The sequence below is a fragment of the Nelumbo lutea genome, chromosome 1 (assembly GCF_056320005.1).
Source record: "Nelumbo lutea isolate HS-2025 chromosome 1, American lotus-T2T, whole genome shotgun sequence".
Taxonomy (NCBI): domain Eukaryota; kingdom Viridiplantae; phylum Streptophyta; class Magnoliopsida; order Proteales; family Nelumbonaceae; genus Nelumbo; species Nelumbo lutea.
The window spans coordinates 47638939-47662836 of NC_142684.1; the positions used below are offsets into that span (position 1 = coordinate 47638939).

Here is a 23898-nt window from a genome sequence, read left to right on the forward strand (position 1 = left end):
AGTTTGTTGAATCCTTATTGACAATTTCTGAACTATACACTAGAGTTCATCCAAGGGTTGGCCAAAGTTTTGAGTTTTTAGACATTGTTATATTGCTAGGCATAAAAATTTTAAACCTCCCATGTGCTTTCTAACAAATGTTGTAACCTCTCGTTATTTTGAATTCTCCAAATTCCTCAACATTTCGCAAATTTATACAAAAGGAACCTTTCCATTAATTTAATGTTAAGAAGCTAATAGAAATGATGATATTATGCTTTTAAACACTTTAAATTTCCAAAATTTCCCATGAATGATAGATAAAATTGGGGTGTTTATTAGACAAAATAACCCTGAAAAAGGCTCTTTTACAAGCATATTTCAATAAATAAGAAAAGAATATTTTATAGGTTTTAAAAAAATAAAGAATAGATTTGCAAGTAGGAACGATCAAAACAGGAAAGGGAAGTTAAATTTGGGGATCCCTATTCCCAACATGGATGGGGATGGGATTGGGATTGGGATTTCTAACCTTGTTGGGGTATGGGTGCAAGCATATAGGATGTGGATGGTTTGTTGGTCTTGAAGTTGAGAAAAGTTCTTAAGATGAGAAGGGCTAGGGTTTTACAGGGTTGGAAAGTAATGAGTTATATGGAGATTTAGCACAAAAAATGCTAGGGCAGGAATTCCTTTCTTCAGACCCCTGATTCCCTATATAGAACTGGGGAAACCAGGCTACATACATGAGATGCAAGTTCCAAAATCATCTTCACTTTAGAGAATGCATGTAAAACAAATACCATCGATTTCTCCATTGTGGATATATATCCTAGGGAGCACAGGGCTGTAAGGTCACATTCTTAGAAGCCACTCCATTTTCACATAGACATCTGGTACAACTAGTCATGGTTTTCTTGAGACGGTAACGTGTATCACCTTAGGAACATTCCCAAAAGCTACAATATTGAGGTTTTATTTTATTAAAGTTAAAAGCATATTTCATTCTATCCAGAAACTTGTATGAATATAGAGAATTGATGATAGTGCCAAGTAAGAAAATACAGATACAATTTCTTAGAAAGAAAAAAATATACACAATGGATAAATGAGAAAATAAGAAATTCTGTAATCGACATAAGGTGAAGACGAATCACCAACAGAAGAAACAATTAATCGTATCTCCAATCATCGAAAGTGAGATAAAGATAGTAGCGACTCGCAAAGGGAAGGACAAAGTGTCCAAAATGGCATGAGTTGAGAAAAGCTGTAAAAGATGACAAAGCCTTGAATAGCTACACCTCGTTACCAATACAACATCCATCGGTGAAATGCAACTGCCACCAAGAAACTTCAACTGTCACCAAGAAATTGCAACCACCAAGAATTATAACCATGGTGGAATATAGTCAGGAAACAACCATGGACGGTGAAATCCAAAATAGCAATGATGGCCACCACCCAACACCAAATTAATCAAGGAAGAATCATCCTCTTGTACCAAAATACCTGTACAAAAGAACAAAAGGAGAATTAAAAGCAAAAATAATGATGGAGAAGAACGAGTAAGAGAAGAGAAGGAAGAGTGGAACAAGTTAATCAAGGAGAGGGGAATGAGAGAAAGGAAGAAGGGGAGAAGAAAGTCTAAAAGAACGGAGAAGAGAGGAAGAGAGTGGGAATAGAAGAAATGGGAGAAAGGGTAACTCCCCGAGGGGAACCACCCTAAAAAGCGACCGATAACTAGACCTGTTCATGGGCCGGGCCGGGCCGGGTTCGGGCCGGGCTTTTAGTGTTCATTAATAGAAAAATAATAGGCCCGAGCCCGAGCCCGAGCCCGAGCCCAGTCTGACCAACGGGCCAAGAATTTGGGTCCGAGCCCGGCCCTAATAAAAAGCCCAAAGGCCGAGACCGAACCCGAAGCCCGACCTAATAAAAGAAAATCAAAATTTTCCCTATTTAAATAGACATTATCTATTTTAATTCAGGTGTTTTTTCCCCTATTTAAATGAACAATGGGCCTATAAGTGAATCAACAACCTTCTCAAATCAAAAAAATTATTCAAATGGACGTCACATAGGGTTTTTACTTAGGTTTAAGTATAGATCGGGCCGGGCCAGGCTCGGGCCAGGCTATTTTGACAAAGCCCAAGCCCGGCTCGAATTTTATGCGAACCGGGCTTTTTGGCCCGAGGTTAAGCCTGCGAGTCAAAAAGCCTATTCAAACCCGTCTGGGGGTCGGGCCAAGCCGGGCCAGTTCGTCGGGCCACCTGGCCCATGAACAAGTCTACCGAAAACGGAAGATGGATGACAGAAGGTAGACGATGAGAAGAAACTCGAGAAAATCTCAAGATGGTGACTCTCTCAGAATAGAAAGATGAAACCACTAAAAACCCAAAGAGAAAGAAGCTTCACGAGAAAATATCTATCTGGATAACAACTAAGTTTATACTCCACGAGATCAACACCCATGAGATTATGAGATTATGAGGTTTTTCTTTAAATAAAGTCCTTTTGAATATGTCTCATATGCTGGTGAGGTCACTCATCATATTACATGCAAAGTATATCCAAGGATCTCGCTCTTACAAGGTTTCCTTTCCTATATGGTCCTTTGCTACCGAACCTCACTCGATCCAGTAATATCACGTTTTCACTAATGCGATACCACAATTGACACCCCGAGTTTACTTTTGATGAACACTCTTGGTATCATTTTCTCGCATCATCACCAAGTTGTGTGAGATACTCGTGTTGCTTTGCGATATCTCGTCTATATTATATTTCAAATCGACATCTTAGTACTTTAGCTGTATTTAGTTGCAATGCAAATAAATTTACACTGATGCAACACCATAACAGTGCAAATGATTTGAGTGTAAGTTTTGTTTTAAATTTTAGTTTATTTTATTTGATTAATATTACAAATAAAATAAATTAAGTTATTAAACAGAATAAAATAAAATTCAAAACAAAATTAAATAAGAATTTGCATTATTATCATTTACACTCGCATGCATTTGTATTAGTGCAAATAAAATTGCACTGCAATCAAACGCAGCCTAAACATATATCCACACTCACAACAGGATGGGTATTTGAATTTGACACAAGGACAGGGCATACAAAACTTGGCCCCGCTCGGGCCGCTCCTTCCCATTGTCATTTCTATATATAAGCCATACTCTAATATCACAAAGATTTTTAGTTTATTTTATTAATTACTAGGTGCTCGGTCAAATAGAAGAAATTATCACAGTCAAGAAAATAGGAGAGTTGAAATTACTCACCCTCTATTGTTTCTGAAAGGATTCATTTAAGTTAACCTAGAATAATCTCATAGAATACCCAATCGAAATACTGATAAACTTCGATCGTAGTACTCCGCAACTGAATTTTCAGCAAAAACAATATTGATTTTGCCCCTTCAAAGTTGTAAAGTAATAGCTTGAGGTTTGGATTCACTTAACTAGTCATTTGCTTCTCTCTTATAAACTACCAGACAATGCTAACTAAGCTTTTTCTATGGCTCCAAAGGATAAGAAAGCTAAGGGGTTCATTTGGTTCACAATCAGTCAGAATCAAAATTCATTGGAATCAGAATCAGAATGGTCTATTCCTCCTGTCTATTTGTTTCACATGAAAATCAAAATCAGATGAAATGGATATTGATTCTCAATTTCAAGGGAAGGGAAAGGAATAGCTATTCCCTCAAATGAGGGGAATACCATTCCACCAGGAGAAATAAAAAAAGAATTTCAATTCCGTCCAACCAAATAATTAGAAAAAAAAAACCATTCTAATTCCTCTATTCCCACGAACCAAAGGGACCAAGATGTATTCGCAGCAAAACTTGTTTGTATCAATACTCCCTAGTTTAAGCTGGCCCAGCACAGTCCTAGAGAAAGAAACCAATCTTGCCTATGTTTAATATATCTTCTTAAATCTCAACAACCATGTTTATAAATTCAAATGATTCTGATGATGATGAGGGCATTTGTGTCATTTGGAAGAAACGCGTGGTTGGTGGCAGTGGGCTCTGTTTGTCAAATAACATTATTATATTAAAAGGAGGAAAGAAAACATGTCACGAACAGAAGCAAGACAGTGGCTGTGGGCCTTCTCTAGTAATGGGGATGAACGGGCATCCACCATGTGAGGTGCCTTATCTGCAAAGACTTTTATATACCGACACACATAGACAGACAGAGAGAGGAGGGAGGAGATGCAGGTTCAGACCAAGATGATGGCAGCTTCTTCGAATAGATCATCCCTCGGTTTCATCCTTGCAACATTACTACTTCTTCAACTCCTTTACTCTGGATGTGTGAGAGTGTCTGCAGCAGAAAGCAGTGAAAGGTACAGACAATGTAATGGCTCCATTGCAGAATGCAGTGAAGAGGAGGAGGTGTTGATGGAATCGGAGATCAGTCGCCGGTTTCTTGCGCAGTCTAATTCCATCGGTTACGGTGCCTTGAAGCCAAACCAACCAGCTTGTGGTGGTCCAAAGGGAACATCATACTCGGGGAGTTGCCTTCCTAATCCATCAAACCCCCAAAACAGAGGATGTTCCAAGATCTATCGTTGTAGAACCGGTTCCTCATGATCTCAATTGTTTTGGTATTTGTTTACTGCTTCTTTTGATAGTGATGATTACTGCTTATTATGTGCTAATTGTATTAATCAAAATCATATACACAAATCACAAATGTGGTTTGTGTTAAATTTAGTAGACTATTCTTCAATAGAAAGGAAGAACGAAAAAAGTTAAATTTGATAAGAAAAGGCTTCGTAGTATTTGCAAACTGCAAATATTTCTTTCTTCTTCATCTTCGTCTTTGGTTGCTGAGAGGGAGAGTAAATAAATGGGCAGCGTTTAGATTGTTAAGAGTTAAGACTATAAGAAAGAATTTAAATGTTGATTGACAGATGGAATGCACCGACTCTTCATACATGAGATCACATCTCCACCTCATAAGGGGCCGCCCCACAACGCCCAGCACATCCCATCACATCATTGGAACTGATACTATCATGGGGAGATGTTCTCAATACACCGCGGGGATGTGCTGTGGGTGTTGTGGAGCGGAGATGTAAACTCTTCATACATTCCAATAAATATCTGTTCAACAGTTACCAAAATGATTATTTGAAATTAGAGGTCTAATTTGGGCTTCAACTGCCCCAATCCACGATTTTACATTGGTTGGACTTGAATTTCAGTCCTTCGGTTGAGCCCAAACTTACCCCTTAGGTAGTCCAAACCTGATCTATGGCAGCCTGGTCTTATTCTAATTTGAGCTCGGTCCATGCATTTATATTCAAGCCAAACCTAGGCCCGAGCCCGATACGATTCTATCAAACTTCAGTGCAGGAACAGCTTGGGTTGGACAAATTGATTTGAAATTGGGTACGGGTTGGGCTTGGGCGTAAGGCCCATGTTTTATAATTGGGTCTAAGTTTAGCCTAAACTAGCCCAGCATATCCGACTTGCACCCTTAATTTGGCACCCCTCCATATAAGAGATGTGGGATCAAACCTATGGAATAATATCTCTCAGTGGTGTATCACTTATGATATGCTGCTCTCTCTTCTGTATATATTGGGCCCTACATGCACCATGCTTTGCAGTATGCGAGTGGGCCCCCCACATTTACCATGCTTTACTCCACCATGATTGTAATGCAGTATGTAAAAAAGAACAAAAATGAAGAAAAAGGCAGCATCGTCACATGATCCTTTGAACGACTGTGGCTGAAAGACATAGCAGGCATTATATGTAGATTACATAGCTGGACTAAAATATCATGGTGGTCCACTGACGGGTCTAACCATAGATTACTTTTGAGTTTTGAGAAATGAGTAATGTATGACAACTGCTTTAATATGGCCAGTGTACCCTTGTAGCTCCATTATTTCTGAATTCTGATACGATGTGAGGTGACCTAAGGTCACTAAACCTGTCCCCGGAATTTGAAAATCCTTCCTATTATTTTAAGGCCGTTTGGTTTACATGAATAGAGGTTTGGAATTGAAATCAGAATGGGAGTGGGCCATTATGATTCAAACTGTTTGATTGGGTAAAATCGGAATCTCATTTTCATTTTTGATGGAATAGCATTTCCCTATTTGAGAGAATGATCATATTATTATTAATTTAAATATTATATTATGATTTTCTTATATTTCTTTATTTTATTGCATAATTTTGTTATTTTAACTATTTAAAATATAGTTATATTAAATAATTTGTTATTGAAAATATTTAGTTATTTAAATGTTTAAAAAATGTATAAAATATTTAAAAATAATTATTATTTGAATTTAAGATATTTAGTTGTTGAAATATTTAAATAATCAAATATTTTTAATGTAATTATTTAGCTATTTTTAGTATTTTATTATTTAAGATATATAGTTATTGAAATATTAAAATAATATCTTTAATTAAAAAATAATAAATAAAAAAAAGAGATGACTCAACAAATGGTTACTTGTTCAGCCCATCATAGGGGCCCACTAATCCTTCCGCCCAAGGGCGAATTACTCCACCAGCCCATCAACAAATGGGATTCCCGCCATGTTGAACCCCATTTAAAGCGGCATATTGCAAAAGATTTAATCCAGCAAGGATTAACAAATCAGTCAGCCTAGTGGGGCCCAACTGAATGGCAATCTTAGATTAAGATCCCTAAAATGGGAAATACGGTTGGCTAATAGATAGTTTACCAAATTTACAACATCCTTGAAATCTTGGAGTTAAACCTTTGCCAACTAGCCGTTTCTCTCACCAATCAATCTTAACTGCATTAAACCCAAAACCGGTGGAGAGAATCTATTAATGGCCATCTATAGCTAATTTTGTAGGATCCACCAATTAAAATGTCTGAATTTCAAGGAAGATATGGGCGGGCTCTTGAAACAAGGTCAGTTCACAATAAAAGGGGATAGGGGGTTTGCTTCTGCGGATGGTCTTTCTCCCATTCGGCTTCCCCTTTCAAGGCTTAAACTATCGATTTCGTCTCTAAGCGTTTTCGTTCCTTTTGAAAAAGAAGGATAACAGGCTACATTAAGATCAAGGAAGAAAGAAGAAAGGCTCCAACTCTTCAACTATCGAAATACCAAAATTGCTACAATTTCGTACCACATCAACTCGTGAAATTCCGATTTTCAAATTCCCGTGATCCAAAAGGTTTCTGTCAATTCTATAAGCGAGGGCATTGCTTTCAGTTGTTCATGTTCTAACCATTGATTGAGCGTGAGTAAATTTTCGTTCACACAAAGTTGGGCGTTACTTGCTTCTCATAATTGCAAGTTCTAGTTGCGGTTTCGGATTTCGTCCAAGACAAGAGAATCAGAGGGTTTTCTTTGTCAAGAAAAAGAGAGTTTATATCCCACTTACATTTATGCAAAAAAAGTTAAATTTCTTTGAATTTGTCTATATTAATTTTTGTGCTCAAGCTCATAAGGAACAAGAAAAACGCCACATATAGCTCAAGCTCATCCGTATCAAGTGCATTTTTAGCCTCTAACTACGAGAGGCCAACCACCCACCTTATGACAAAGTCCGGGGATTCCCAACTGGTTGCACTTCTCGCCTTCTATGGAACTAAAGGGGTCCTTGCAAAAGTTCGAAATGCCAAAAAGGGACCTTCAAGGTTGCAAACGACAAGGGATATTAATATGAAGGGGGTAGCCCCAACGGTAGAGTTCATCACAACCAAATCCGTTTGAGTATCCAAGTGGAGGAATGCCCATATCAGACATGGAATTGAGTACTGGGTCAAGGTCCAGATCCCGTCCCAACTCTCCCAAGACTGGAGGGTCTGATTACATGCAGACTCACTCCTACACCTCAATAGCACCTGTCATGATGGCATGAGCTACTACAATGGAAGAACAACTCACTAAGATGGTTGCGGCCATCGCTAAGTTAACAAAGACAGTGGAAGAGAAGGACCTTCAAATTGCTTCTCTCATAAATCAAATGGAACAAAAGCAAACGATGGAATCCAGTCAGGGGCCTTCACACCCATCAGAATGTACTAACATACGAGATGCCCAACATGCCTCGACTGCCTCCCTCTATGTACAACAACTCCAAAACATGATAGCTGACACAATACATGCTTAGTATTGAGGAGTTCCACAGTCATCCTCGGTGTATACTAAGCCATACACCAAGAGCATTGATCCTATGCCTATGCCATTAGGGTACCAACCCACGAAGTTTCAACAATTTGATGGGAAAGGTAACCCCGAGCAACACATTGCACACTTTGTGGAGATATGCAACAATGCTGAATCCTACTACGATCAGATGGTAAAACAGTTTGTGCAATCCCTACGAGGTAGCGCGTTCGATTGGTACATCGATCTCCTTTCCAGGTCAATTGATGGTTGAGACAATTAGAAAGAGAGTTCTTGGATCGCTTCTACAGTACTCGGCGTACTGTAAGCATATATGAATTTACCACAACAATGAAAGAATGAGAGATCCATCATATGGATGGCCGAACCCTGCAGGTAGGTTGGGCGAAATTTCAAAATTTCCTCTCCCTCATCTGGGAATCACATTCCCTATTTTAGAAAATCTGTATTTTCAATGATCATTCTTGAACCCTAAACCGAACCAGATCTGAACAAATTCAGTAGGAGAGGGATATACCTGATACGGAGAAACAGTATCTCCCAACGAAGGTGTTCACGCCCAAAGAAAGACTCCAAATATTGCTTCCACTGAAGATGACACAGTGAATGGTGGAGTAGAATCAGTAGTGTTCGTCCAACGAACCAAAATCTTTAATGAGTAGAATTTATCATATTTTTATCCCCAATTATTCTGTCTTTTATACTAAATTAGCATCTAATTGGACTCATATCTCTTGTATTTTGGTCCAGGGTATGAAAGAAGGCATCAAGAGCAAAGAAAGACAAATCGGATGATTTTTCACAGTTTCGACATCGTTCAGTGATCTGAGCCTAACTCGCGCCTCCAAACTCTGAATGGGCTGATTCAAGATCCATTGGAAAGATAAGAGAAAAAGCCACAATTTTCATGTTTGGGCGTTCGCAGATTCGGCCTGCATCGAAGGCTAATCCGGGCCCGAAGTCGCGGAAAATTCACAAGAAGGCCCAATCCGCAGCTGAAACCCAACTCGCAGAAAAGCCTGGCTGAATCCCAATTCGCAGAGGAGGTCTAATACGAATCCAAGAACAAGAAACTGAGAAGAGTCCTTCCAGATATAAATTCTTGATGTAATCTTATAAAGATAAAAGGATTGAATTCATTAGATAAAGAGATAAGAGTAGGATTAGAATAGGACTTTCTATTTTTCTAAGATAAACTTCAAGAGGAAGTAGGAGACCACCCCCTCCCCTTAAGCTATATAAAGGAGGGGAAGGACTAGCTTTAGGCATCACTTGATCACTGGATGACTGAATTATTCAATCATTCAACTTCTGATCTGAATCAAGAAGCAAGGAGCAATCAGTCAAGAAGGGTTCAAGAAATGTTCAAGAATTCAAGAAACTTAAAAAAGATGAGATCTCAGCACCATGGCCGAATTCAAGAGTTCTTTCTTCCCCTTTGTTTTAATTCTTTCATCATGAACTGATTTGTTTCTTGCTAGGGCTATGGAAAGCTTAACCATATTAATGAATATATTTTTATTTTCTTGATTTATCCAAGATTGTGATTTCCATATAGTCTATGAATTATTGTGCTTAATGCAATTAAGAGCTTGGCCACCTCTTAATTGATTTGGGTTATGTGAATGAATTGAGAGAGGAATTCACATAATTGACATAATAATTTATAGTGTGAATTGAATGGTATATAGAGATATATATACATGATTCATCTGAATTTAATGGTTTTCTTGGATTTAATGCACTTCCATCTTGAGAGCTCTACTCGAGAGATTGAAGGGTTACCTGATGGGCGTAGGTTTAGTATATCTCGAGAGAGAATATTAAATAAATTTGTGAAAATCTCAGCTTATGGGAATAACAATTAGTCTTGGATAATTGGACCTATCAATATTCATTATATTGGTTAGGTGGACCTAAGGTCCTAGCGATTCCATCATTTACATATTCGATTAGTGATCACCCTTGTTTTCTTTATTCCAGTCTTTATTTTCAGTAGTTCTTGTTTCCTCAAATCTAAATTTTGACTGTCCAAATAATTAGGGAAGACTGTGATTCTAATACTTATTTTGTTAAATCCCCGTGGGAACGATATTATTATACTACTTGATAACTAGTGCACTTGATAGGGTTATATATTTATAGCTATCAAGTTTTTGGTGCCGTTGCCAGGGATTTAATCCTAAAATAATATTAAAATTTGTTAACCTTGATTAATTTGGACATTTTATTTCTGTTTTTATTTTCTTTTTATTTCTGTTATTGATGCAGCCGCAGGTAGCACTATCATGAGAAGAACACCAGAGGAAGCCTATGACCTAGTAGAAGAGATGGTGTCAAATAGCTACCAATGGAGTAATGATCAAACCAATCAAAGGGGGGTACACCATATCGATTCCTTTGCTGCTCTATCAGCTCAACTTGCTAATCTGAATAAGAAACTTGATACTCTTAATATTGCAGCAATAAATACATTATCTAGCATCCCATGTGATTTCTGTTGTCAAATAGGACATGCTAATTCTGATTGTTCATTAAGTAGTCCTTTCACTTCATATGAGAATGCTAATCTTATCTCTCATGTTGGCAGGCCGAATTTCAACTCCTACTCAAACACATACAACCCAGGGTGGAGGGATCATCCAAACTTTTCATGGAACAACAATCAACAAAAGGCACCCATGGGATTCCAACAACAGCCGCCCCCACAAGAAAAAAAGAGTAATTTGGAGGAGAAGATTTCTAAGTTCATCAACACTGCTGAAGCAAAATTCCAAAGCTATGAAACAACAATTAAGAACTTAGAAGCTCAAATGGGGCAGGGTGTGAGCATGTTATCAGAGAGGAAAGAAGGAAGGCTGCCTAGCAACACAGAAAAAAATCCCAGAGAACATGTGAATGCCATAGCCTTAAGAAGTGGGAAGATAGTTGGCAAAGCCCCAGAAGATGACAAGAAAGTTGAAATGGCCGATTTACAAAAGGAGAATGAGGAAAGTACCCCTAAACTGAATTTACATGAAATTAAACTCCTTATTCCCTACCCAAGAAGAGTTTTGAAGGCTAAATTAGATCAACAATTTGAAAAAATTCTGGAAGAATTTAAAAAGATTCATATTAACCTTCCTCTTCTTGATGTGTTATCACAAATGCCCAAATATGCAAAATTCCTGAAGGAGGTGATGTCCAACAAAAGAAAATGGGAGGATTGCGAGATGGTAAATTTGAACGAAGAATGCTCAGCCATCCTCCAAAGTAAATTGCCCCCAAAGCTTTAGGATCCAGGGAGATTTTCTATACCTTGCACCATAGGGAAAACTGAATTTGAAAAAGCTTTATGTGATCTTGGTGCCAGTATAAATTTAATGCCCTACTCTATTTTTAAAAGGCTGGGATTGCATGAACTAACATCTACCACTATTACCCTACAGTTGGCCGATCAAAGCATTAAATACCCTAGGGGAATAGTGGAAGATGTCTTAGTTAAAGTAGGGAATTTCATCATCCCTATTGATTTCATTGTGTTGGATATGGAGGAGGATAGATCGATGCCATTAATTTTAGGGAGACCCTTTCTTGCTACTAGTGATGCTTTAATTGATGTGCGAAAGGACTACTTACCCTTAGAATCAATGGTGAAGAAGTGGTGTTCAATGTATTTAAAACCATGGAACATCCCAACACAATTGAACATAAAATTTATGCAATCAATAGCATTGATGTTGGTGCAGCTGAAATTAACACATCTAAATTAGATGACCCCTTTGAAAGCTACATTATTAATTCATGTAAAAACATGCAGGTCATGGAGGAAGAGGTAAAGAAGGCGATGAACTATTTAGAGGATGGCCAAGAATGGTTCAAGCCAAGACAAGGTAATGCTCATTATATTCCTAATGAGAAACCGTTACCCTCTGTTTTGCAGACCCCTATTCCAAATCTGAACCCGCCCATGATGGATGAAAGGGGAGCACACCGAAAGCTGCAACCAAGAGAGTTAGAGGATCCGATTCATGATAGGGAAGTTTGTTTTTCTTTTTCCTTTTGTTTTTAGGTTGTGCTAACAACAAAAAAATAAAAAATAAAAAATAAAAAAAATAAAAAATAAAAAATTATTATTTTTCTTTTGTTACTTATGATTGTGTTTTTTTTTTTTCTTCCTTAAGACCTTAATCATAGATAGCAGGGAAGTCCTCTTAAATCTCTCTCCTTGTTCTTGCTATGCATATTCTATAACATTGAGGACAATGTAGATCTTAAGTGTGGGGGAGGAGTAAAGGGTTGATAAATTTTCGAACTCTAGCATGTTTTGATCATCACTTTTTAACCTTTCCTTTTGAAATTTCTGCTCCTTAGAGACTTGTTTTTGAATGATTGCAAATCACCTTGAATCATGTGCTTAGGTAGGATAGACAAGAAAGGAGGCAGGCAAATCTAACTGAAATTTCTGGCTAGGGAAGGCATCTCAGTAGTTTGAATGATCAACGGGCAAGATGCAATACAGAATTGACCCTTGTGAGCATTTGGTTTCTAATGGACAAACAGGGGTTGATTATTCTAGAACTTGTCTTGTTAGGCATGTCGAGACCACGATAATGAGTTCATGTATTGGAACGTGTTACCCAAAAAAAAAAAAAAACTCGTGTGAGATGGAGCATAAAATGCACTCACACCGAGAGAAAAAAGAGTTAGTGTGAGATGGAGCATAAAATGCACTCACACTAAAAGAATAAAATGGTGAGATGGAGCATAAAATGCACTCATCCCTAGATCCCAAACCCTAATTCACCTTTTGATGCATTGCACTCATGATAAATGGTGGAGATGTGATACATAAGCAAGCTTAGGGTAATAACATTCCTTGTTTCGTTCTGAATAATCATGAGAGGGTATTTTTTGAATCTTTCCACATGTGATTATGAAAACAAAGAGGGCTTACTCTATCCCTAAATTATTCATGCAAAGAGATGCCTGCTTCCCTTGATTGTCGATCTCACTTGGGGACATGAGGATTGGCGATTTAAGATTATTCTTGGACAAGTTAAAAAGGAAAAAAGTGGACGAAGGGAAGAAGCATGGATACTGATCAAGGCATGCGGGAGAATAAATACCCTGTTGAGAGAAATCCAAAACAAATCTTTTAGTTAGATTGTTCTTGTTTTGAGTTCTGTCTTGCCCGAGGACAGACAAGAGTTTAAGTGTGGGGGATTTGATGAGAGTAGAATTTATCATATTTTTATCCGCAATTATTCTGTCTTTTATACTAAATTAGCATCTAATTGGACTCATATCTCTTGTATTTTGGTCCAAGGTATGAAAGAAGGCATCAAGAGCAAAGAAAGACAAATCGGATGATTTTTCACAGTTTCGACATTGTTCAGTGATTTGGGCCTAACTCGCGCCTCCGAACTCTGAATGGGCTGATTCAAGATCCACTGGAAAGATAAGAGAAAAAGCCACAACTTTCATGTTTTGGGCTTTCGCATATTCGGCCTGCATCGAAGGCTAATCCAGGCCCAAAGTCACGGAAAATTCACAAGAATGCCCAATCCGCAGCTGAAACCCAACTCGCAGAAAAGCCTGGCTGAATCCCAATTCGCAGAGGAGGTCTAATACGAATCCAAGAACAAGAAACTGAGAAGAGTCCTTCCAGATATAAATTCTTGATGTAATCTTATAAAGATAAAAGGATTGAATTCATTAGATAAAGAGATAAGAGTAGGATTAGAATAGGACTTTCTATTTTTCTAAGATAAACTTCAAGAGGAAGTAGGAGACCACCCCCTCCCCTTAAGCTATATAAAGGAGGGGAAGGACCAGCTTTAGGCATCACTTGATCACTGGATGACTGAATTATTCAATCATTCAACTTCTGATCTGAATCAAGAAGCAAGGAGCAATCAGTCAAGAAAGGTCCAAGAAAGGTTCAAGAATTCAAGAAACTTCAAGAAGAGGAGATCTCAGCACCATGGCCGAATTCAAGAGTTCTTTCTTCCCCTTTGTTTTAATTCTTTCATCATGAACTGATTTGTTTCTTGCTAGGGCTATGGAAAACCTAACCATATTAATGAATATATTTTTATTTTCTTGATTTATCCAAGATTGTGATTTCCATATAGTCTATGAATTATTGTGCTTAATGCAATTAAGAGCTTGGCCACCTCTTAATTGATTTGGGTTATGTGAATGAATTGAGAGAGGAATTCACATAATTGACATAATAATTTATAGTGTGAATTGAATGGTATATAGAGATATATATACATGATTCATCTGAATTTAATGGTTTTCTTGGATTTAATGCACTTCCATCTTGAGAGCTCTACTCGAGAGATCGAAGGGTTACCTGATGGGCGTAGGTTTAGTATATCTCGAGAGAGAATATTAAATAAATTTGTGAAAATCTCAACTTATGGGAATAACAATTAGTCTTGGATAATTGGACCCATCAATATTCATTACATTGGTTAGGTGGACCTAAAGTCCTAGCGATTCCATCATTTGCATATTCGATTAGTGATCACCCTTGTTTTCTTTGTTCCAGTCTTTATTTTCAATAGTTCTTGTTTCCTCAAATCTAAATTTCGACTGTCCAAATAATTAGGGAAGACTGTGATTCTAATACTTATTTTGTTAAATCCCCGTGGGAACGATATTATTATACTACTTGATAACTAGTGCACTTGTTAGGGTTATATATTTATAGCAATCAATCTTCACCAAGAATTCGCTGGAGATAGTGAGCACGACTTCAGATCAGCCTTTCTCCAAAGGCTGATATCAAGATCTGATCTTGATCGCTCCTACGAAACTAGAGAATGAACTGGCAGTATGGCGGCAGCACGAGGAGAACGCAGGGAGAAGGCGTAGTCACACTGTATTCGACTTCTCTCTGTGTTTTGAGAACTTGTATCTCTAGAAGGCTGGAGTGTTGGGATGATCTGAATGGTTCGCCCCCACCTCCTTTTATAGACTTAAAGAGATCAGTTCCTAATCCCATTAGGAGTTTCCTGATTCAAATCCTTATTTGAATCTGGACTCTCTTTAAGTGATAAGGATAGACGCTTATCTTATCTGCAGATTAGATCAGCTCTCTCCTAATCTTATTAGGAGGTTTCCAGATCTAAATCTTATTTAGATCTAGACTCTCTGAGTGGATAGGGATAAGACCCTATCCTATCTGCCAATCAAATCCTAGATCCGCCCCTTATTTAACTGATCATATCAGCCCAGTTCGAAATGGGCTTTAGGCCCATGAAATCTTAGTGCTCAGTATGCTTCCAAACTGCTGCCCAATTGGGTTTTTTTGTATGGCATGGAACCCAAACATTGCTTTACACATCAGCCACATGGGTTCAGCCCAGCCTTTGTGACAAGGCCTGGCCGAATACACTGTTATGGATAGTGAACCCCTGAAGTCCATCACATGGGCTCCAAACTCCGATTGGGCTGATTCAAGACCCATTGGAAAGATAAGAGAAAAAGCCACAACTTTTGTGTTTTGGTCTTTCACTGATTCGGCTCGCATCAAAGTCAAATCCGGGCCCAAAGTCGTGGCAAATTCGTTGGAAGGCCCAATCCGCAGCTGAAGCCTAACTTGCAGAAAAGCCTGGTAGCAGCCCAATTCGCAGAGGAGGTCTAATACGAGTCCAAGAACAAGAAACTGAGAAGAGTCCTTCCAGATCTAAATCCTTGATGTAATCTTAGAAAGATAAAGGGATTGAGTTCATTAGATAAAGAGATAAGATTAGGATTAGAATATGACTTTCTATTCTTGTAAGATAAACTTCAAGAGGAAGTAGGAGACCACCTCTTCCCCTTTAAGCTATATAAAGGAGGGGGCAGACCAGCTTTAGGCATCACCCAATCTCTGGATTGAAACAAGAAAATCATGAATTGCATTGAGCTATCTATCAAGAAAGGAGAAAACAAATCAAGAAACTTGGGGAAGGTGATCAAGAATTCAATAAACCTCAAGAAGAAAGTGGCAGCAAGAAGAGGAGATCTCAGCAACATGGGCGAATTCATGAGTTCTTTCTTTCCCTTTTGTTTGCTTTAACTCTTTTATCATGAACTGATTTGTTTTTTGCTAGGGCTGTGGAAAGCCTAACCATGTTAGTGAATATATTTTTATTTTTATGATTTATCCAAGATTGTGATTTCCATATAGTCTATGAATTATTGTGCTTAATGCAATTAAGAGCTTGGCCACCTCTTAATTGATTTGGTTTATGTTAATGAATCGAGAGAGGAATTCACATAATCGACTGAATAGTTCATAGTGTGAATTGAATGGTATATAGAGATATATATACACGATTCATCTGAATTTAATGGTTTTCCTTGGACTTAATGCACTTCCATCTTGAGAGCTCTACTCGAGAGATCGAAGGGTTACATGATGGGCGTAGTTTTAGTATATCTCGAGAGAGAATATTAAATAAAATTGGAAAGACCTCACCTTATGGGAATGACAAATAATCTTGGTTAATCGAATCCATCAATATTCATTACATTGGTTAGGTGGAACAAAAGCCCTAGCGATTTCATCCATTGCATATTTGGTTACTGATCACCTTTGCTTCTATTTTCTTTTTCTAGTATTTATTTGCAATAGTTCTTGCTCAATTCTGAATTTTGATTGTCCAAATAATTAGGGAAGACTGTGGTTCTAATAATTATTTTGTTAAATCCCCGTGGGAACGATATTTTTATACTACTTGATAACTAGTGCACTTGCTAGGGTTATATATTTATAGCTATCACCCGATCATTACCTTTGTCCGACAATGGGGTTGATCCTGTCACTATGATCACCCACTCAGATTAATTCTCGGACTGTCCCAACATACCCAAGTTTTGACCACCTCTAAAGATCTTACTGATTGGCATATCAAAGACAGCCCAATCTGACACCTAGTGCAGTATCATAATCGAGTCTAGGAGTCAGGTGTAACTTTTCGGTTTTTCCCATCAATCTCTAAGGTCTAGGGCAATACTAGAAATCTGGTCCGGTTCAAGGTTTCAAGTAAAGCTACATTGCATGTGCCTCGAGTCTGTCAAAACTGCGTTCCTGAATGGAAATCTTACTGAAGATATCTATATGCAGCAACCGCAAGGTTTCATAGCTGCGGGTCAGTAACACATGGTATGTAAACTGAATAGATCCATATATGGACTTAAGCAAGCTTCTAGGAGTTGGAACATCCGATTTGACTCTACTGTCAAAAAGTTTGACTTTGAGCAGAATCCGGATGAGCCCTGTGTTTATAGGAAAACCAGTGGGGATAAGGTTACACTCCTGGTTCTGTATGTAGACGACATTCTACTTAGTAGGAATGATGTATGAATGTTGACTACGGTGAAAGTGTGGATTTCACAACAATTCTCCATAAAAGATCTTGGAGAAGCCTCCTATATACTAGGTTTTCGACTCTATAGAAATAAATCGAAGCGGATAATAGGATTATCCCAATCTGCTTACATTGACAAGATTGTCAAGAGATACAGCATGGAGAACTCCAAGAAGGGAAATGTTCCTTTCAGGCACGGAGTCACTCTCTCCAAGAAGATGTTTCCCAATACCTCTGAGGAGATTGAGGGCATGAAGGATGTTCCCTATGCCTCTGCCATAGGGAGCATCATGTATGCCATGCTGTGCACTCGTCCTGACATTGTTCAGGCAGTGAGTGTGGTAAGCAGATTTCAGGCCAACCCAGGGCAGGAGTATTGGACTGCTATGGAAAATATACTGAAGTACCTTCGAAGGACAAAAGAGTTTTGTCTGGTGTTCGACGGTAGCTCACTACAGATCCAGGGGTATACTGATGTCTATTTCCAATCGGATCCAAATGATAAAAAGTGTACATCTGGGTATGTTTTCATGATAGGAACGTGTGTTGTTTCCTGAATGTTAGCAAATAGGTGTCCTAAGTTGTTAATTAACAGTCCACAACCGAAGCCGAACACATTGTCGTAAGTGAGGCTTCCTTATGAATGAAGGTGTTCATTCCTGAATTTGGAATTCAACACATCACCCATTCCACTGTTGTGTGACCACACTAGACCTACGGGAGGATGATGTTAAAAGGTAGCATCAGCGGAGAATGTAGCAGACCCGATGTCTAAGCCACTGACACAGAAAGTGTTTGTGAAACACATGGAAAGTCAGGGACTCCGACTTATACCAGATTTGACCTAAGTGCAAGTGGGAGCTGTTAGACAGTTTTATGCCCTTAAATTCAATCAGAATGATGTACATTATGAATTTATTTTAAATGAATAAAGTACATATTTGATTCATGTTCTTGTGGTGTGTTTCTGTGTAATACCCTTAAACTGGACACTTAATGAGACTCATGTTAGTTTAGAACGTTCACAGTCGTTGGGTAAGTTTGGGGAGATTTATCCTGCCAAGGCTGACACTGGTGTGCTACCAAATGTTGGGGTGGCCCGTCTCAGCCGCCAGGGTGAGACCCAAGGTACATGTAGTGTAGGATTAATTGAATCTTTGAACCGGACCAGTTTTCTAGTATTGCCCTGGACCTTGGAGATTGATGGGCAAAACTGGAAAGTTACACCTGACCCCTAGACTCGATTATGATACTGCACTAGGTGTCGGATTGGGCTTTCTTTGATATGCCAATCAGTGAGATCCTTAGAGGGGGTCAAAACCTGGGTATGTTGAGACAGTCCGAGAATTCATTTGAGTGGGTGATCATAGTGAAAGGATCAGCCCCTTTGTCGGACAAAGGTAATGATCGGGGATTCACTCTCTCTGATGGAAACCAAGACTGTTGGCAGTCAATTTCAATCGTTGAAATTTTGTTTTGCAAAATATCAATATATATTGATATACATATATATATTACAGTTTCTAAACGTTTGCAAAAGGTTTTAATTCTTGGGATCCATGTGAGCATAGAGTGCAGCACTGTTCCTTGCAGCCGAGGGAGAGGTCCTCTCTTGTCAGGTAGTGTTTGATCATTATGGGCTGAGAGGTTGAGTGTAAGACCATTGAGGGTAATGCCTGATGGGCTAATCTTGCATCTGCCCACAGTCCCTGGGTGTTACAAGCTGGCTTGGCTAGAGACCACTTAGGGTAAGTGTTGGGTCCATTAGGAGCCCATGTGATGGGCTTATGGGGGTGCACTGTCCATAACAGTGTATTCGGCCAGGCCTTGTAACAAAGGCTGGGCTGAACCCATGTGGCTGATGTGTAGATCAATGTTTGGGTCCCACACCATACAAGGAAGCCCAACTGGGCATCAGTTTGGAAGGGTAAGTGAGCACATGTCCTTAATGGGCCTAAAGCCCATTTCGAACTGGGCTGATTTGATTAGTTAAATAAGGGGCGAATCTGGAATTAAATCAGCTAATAGGATAGGGTCTTATCCCTATCCACTCAGAGAGTCCAAGATCTAAATAAGATTTAGATCTGGAAATCTCATAATAGGATTAGGAGAGGGCTGATCTAATCTGCAGATAAGATAAGGGTTTACCCTTATCACTTAAAGGGAATTCTGATCCAAATATGATTTGGATCAGCAACTCCTAATGGAATTAGGAGCTGATCCCTTTAAGCCTATAAAATGAGGAGCAGGCGGCAGCCTTTAGACATAGAAGAATATCACAACCTGTCTTCGGAGCTGAAATCCCTGAAGAGAGAATTTAGCACATCTGCGAAAATTCTCTCTTGCCGCCTCCTTCCTGCCGCCGCCATACCTGCCAATTCGATCTCCAGTTCAATGGGAGAAATCAAGATTGGATCTTAATATCAGTTTCTTGTGAAGGGACTGATAGGAAGCTGTGCTCACGTGCCGTCCTGCTAATTCTTGCGAAGGATTGGGTTCTTGGAAAGAACACTACTGATTCTGCTCCATCCTGCACTGCGCCATCTTCAGTGGGAGCAGTCTTTGGATCATTCCTTGGGCGTATCAGGTATATCCCTCTCCTACTAATTTTGGTTCAGATTTGGTTCAGTTCTTGGTTCAAGATAGATCCTTGAAAATTGTGAATTTTCTAAAATAGGGAATTCGATTCCAAGTAGAGATGGGAGAAATTTTTGAAATTCACCCAGTCTTTTCCGCAAGATTTTGGTGTCCATACGATGGATATCCCACCCCTTCAGTAGTTTGAGGGTCCTCGACGGTTGACTCACACTGTGGCCGCTTCCGTCGGATGTTGAGGGGTCGGCCTGGGAGCGTGGCAGGGTGCTTAGCCATTTGAGCCCACGAAGGGCGTCTGCGGTGATGCCCCCGATTTTCAGCGGGGCGGCCACCATGCGGGCAGCCTCCTGCTAGTTGTTGCACCCCGTCCAGCCTCTACGTGAGGTCGTCGAGCCAGTCAAGGACTATCTAGAATTGGTCCCTGGTGACCAAGTTCTGTGTAACTTTCCTGTGCCTAGCCATTTCGTTGGAAGCTGAGTCGTTGAGGGAGGGCTTAGTAGCTAGTTTCCACAGACGGTGCCAATTGTTGGTGCTCAGGTTGGCTGAGGACAACAAAGTAAATTTGCTCCGCTTCTTGGACGAGCTGACTAGGAGGATCTAAGCTGTGTTGGGGACGAGGACTTGCTAGGTTAGAAGTGCGCTTTGACAGGAGGCGGATGAAGTCCACCTAGGATCGATCGAGGCTGAGCTATGGTCGGCCGAGGTAGAGCCAAGGCCGAGGATCAATGATGTCTGAGTAGGGCCAAGGCCAAGGATCGGTGGGATCTGTGGAGTGCCGAGAACCTGTGAAGGAAGGAACGTCAGAGGCCCCGGCAAAGACCCGAGGTGGGGACTATGACAGTCAAGTTAGTAGGGCGTAGTAGGGAGGGCAGACGAGGTCCGAAGGGTTTGGATGAGGTCGCCTAGAAATTGGGGAGCTAGAGTGCAAGTTCTGGGTCGGGATCCTAAAATGTCATTTCAAAGAAAAAATCTCTCATACATTGGGGGAGTATGCCCTATTTATACTTGAGATCGCCTGATAGCGGACGCTGCGAATGATCAGGATGTGATCCATCCTTGAGCGGATGGCCATCCGAGCTCGCCGTGTGTGATCGTACCATTGGTCCCGCAATGGGCTCTGGCCCCTGCCTTGTCTGACACGCTAATTCACTTTGAGCCCGGCCATGTGTCGACGTGCCAAAGGCCCGCCAAATGCGCCTACATCATATACCAAATTATTGTGAACCCATCCAAGACGTCAAGGAATGATTTCATAAAAAATTCTCTCTTGTTATGCAAGTGAGATGCTATTTCCATCCATCGTAATTCAACACCACAAACACTAGTCTAGCATGAAATGCTAAATGCAAGTGTATGGGACCGTTGATTATTTTTTAGAAATCTACCCTCTATTGATCGACACTGAATACAGTATTAACACAGTAAACAAAGGACTTGCTCATTTAGGGATATGCCATTTTCTTATAAAACACAACTATACAAAAAGGAGGAAATAGGGGAAAAACAGAAAACAAAAAACAAAAAAAAAAAAAAAAAAAAAAAAAAAACTCAAAGAAACATCAAATCCTAGCTAGCTAAAACCAGAATTGACGGCCAAATGATATTAGGAATTAGAGAAACAAAGGAATTACTTCATATTTTCTCTTTTTCTTTTCTTTTTTTTTTTTTGAGATTTTGCAAAACCAAAAAGGAAACCACTAAAAATTTAAAACTAGCAGATACCAAATTGTTGTTTAAAAGCCAAAACCATTACCACAAGTGGAACCGGTAAGGGAAATAGTGTTCACACTCTTCTCAGTTGAGTCACCAATCTGTGAACGTCGGGAAAAACTGGCAGTTCCGATGCTATGGAGTTGCCGCCCATCAGAAATTAATAATGAGTGATGGGTCTCCCGAATTTAAATTTTATAAAATCATTTAAAATTAATGATTCTTCTGAATAGGTTGAGAAAGAGAGAGGGAAGGAATTAGGCACCCCTCTCTTTCATCGGTGTGAATTCTGTATTTCCCTCGTCGGCTTACGAAGTATCTAAGAATCGGATTCTCTAACAAATCGAAGGAGCATAGTGTTTCTTTCTTCTCTTGCAGGCCAGTCCCTTTTGGACACAGGGGCCTGACCAAAAGGGTGAGGGATCCCTCACCCCTTTTCTATCAGAACCCGCAACTTCGGACTCAGCAAACAGGTCTGAAGAGTAAAGAAGCAAGCTAAGCCTCTCAGTTACAGGAGAACACTCTGATTCTAGAATCGAACCAACAAGACAATCACAGAAGCAAGCAAATCGACAATAAAAGAAATAAATAAGAAAAAAAAAATAAAGCAGATAAAAAGATAAACCAAGACTGAACTACTTCAAGCAGGGGAAAGGAGATGAGATAACGGATTTTACCACTTGTGGTCAATGAGTCAAATTGACGATGCTGCAATAGAGCTCTAGGTTCCGCTTTTTGTCAGAAATGACTTTCAGATGGAGATGTTTTGGTCATTATTGATGCCGTTGAACAGAATTTCAGCGCGAAGCCACTATTGCCTGGGCAGCGTTTGGTCTAAGACTGGGAAGAAGGCAGCCGCGGGCAACGAGTATTGACAGGGTTTCTACCCGGCTAAAACAGAGAACTGAGAACAGGAGGGTTCGTGGGGCATATCACCGCTGCTAAGAGTTATAGCGGCGATCCCTAACAAAAACAAAGAAAACTGAGAGGAAGACAAAGAAGAAGGATGGGAGAAGAAGGAATAAAGAGAGAGAAGAGAGCTCTAGGTAGGTTCGCCACTACTGCTTCTTTCTAAGTGAGAAGACGATGAATAGTGCCACTGCTATTCCGGTTTTGGATTCGAAGGGACGAGACGATCAACAGTGACGCCCCTCCTTTAATTCGGTCTCTCCGCCTTTCTCTCTCTTGAAGCTCTCGGCTCTCGGCCAAACCTTACTCCTAGTCTTCCCCTTTTGACATCTATTGTCTTAAAAAACTTCCCCCTCTCTCTTGGGAATGGCGCCTATGTTTATAATTGAGGGTAAGGGATGGTTCTGTCAATTTTCAAAAAATGAAAGGGGGCTTTAGGTAAGTCAAGGTTTAAAAGAATAGGAGAGTTCAATATTTGGTGTCCAAAGGGTAATTTATGGTAATTTGGGGTGAGGGGCATTTTAGTAATTTTAGGTTTAAAGGGTATTTTGGAGATTTAAGGAAATGGGTAATTTTGGTAGTTTTGGTAGGAAGGGTATTCCGAGAATTTTGGGAAATGGGGTATTTTGGTAGTTTGGGTAGGAAGGGTATTTTGGTAATTTGGTAGGACGGGTATTAAGTCAAAGGGTATTTTGGAAATCAGGTTTCAGATAACTATGGTCAAGGGGATTTTGGTGATTTTTGAAGGGGTATTTTGGTAATTTTCGTCTAAGGGTTAATTTGGGCAATTTTGCAAGAAGGGGTATTTTGGTAATTTTGGTAGGAGGGATATTAACTCAAAGGGTATTTTGGAACCTAGGTCAGAGAGGTAGTTCGAATAATTAGGGTCAAGGGTATTTTGGGAATTTGGCTCACAACATTTTGGGATTTGGGAAATTAGGGTATTCGAAATGAAGGGTATTTGGTAATTTTGGTCAAGGGGTATTTTGGGAATTAGGAATTTAGGGTATTTTATGTGAAAGGTATTTGGTAATTTTAGGAAGGTTCTAGAAAGGGGCATTTTTGGGAATTAGGTCGAAGGTAATTTGGGAATTGGTCAAAGGGGTAGTTTGGGTAATTTTGGTTAAGGGCATTGCTATAATTTTGGTAGGAGGGGTATTTTGGTAATTTTGGTGGGGTAATTTGGGTAATTTGGTGGGAGGGGTATTTT

General features: G+C 39.5%; 1 protein-coding gene and 1 long non-coding RNA gene across 2 annotated transcripts; one reads left to right on the top strand and one right to left on the bottom strand.

Moving 5' to 3' along the window:
• Positions 1-988: 988 nt before the first annotated feature.
• Positions 989-23042, bottom strand: LOC148874548 (uncharacterized). Its single transcript, XR_016105110.1, has 2 exons — positions 22457-23042; positions 989-1485 (listed from the first exon to the last, which is right to left on the bottom strand). It is a non-coding gene; the product is annotated as an uncharacterized LOC148874548 (long non-coding RNA).
• Positions 4101-4758, top strand: LOC148874549 (protein RALF-like 32). Its single transcript, XM_088964971.1, has one exon. The coding sequence runs from the start codon at positions 4199-4201 to the stop codon at positions 4577-4579; it is 381 nt and encodes a 126-aa protein (XP_088821097.1). The 5' UTR covers positions 4101-4198; the 3' UTR covers positions 4580-4758.
• Positions 23043-23898: the final 856 nt, after the last annotated feature.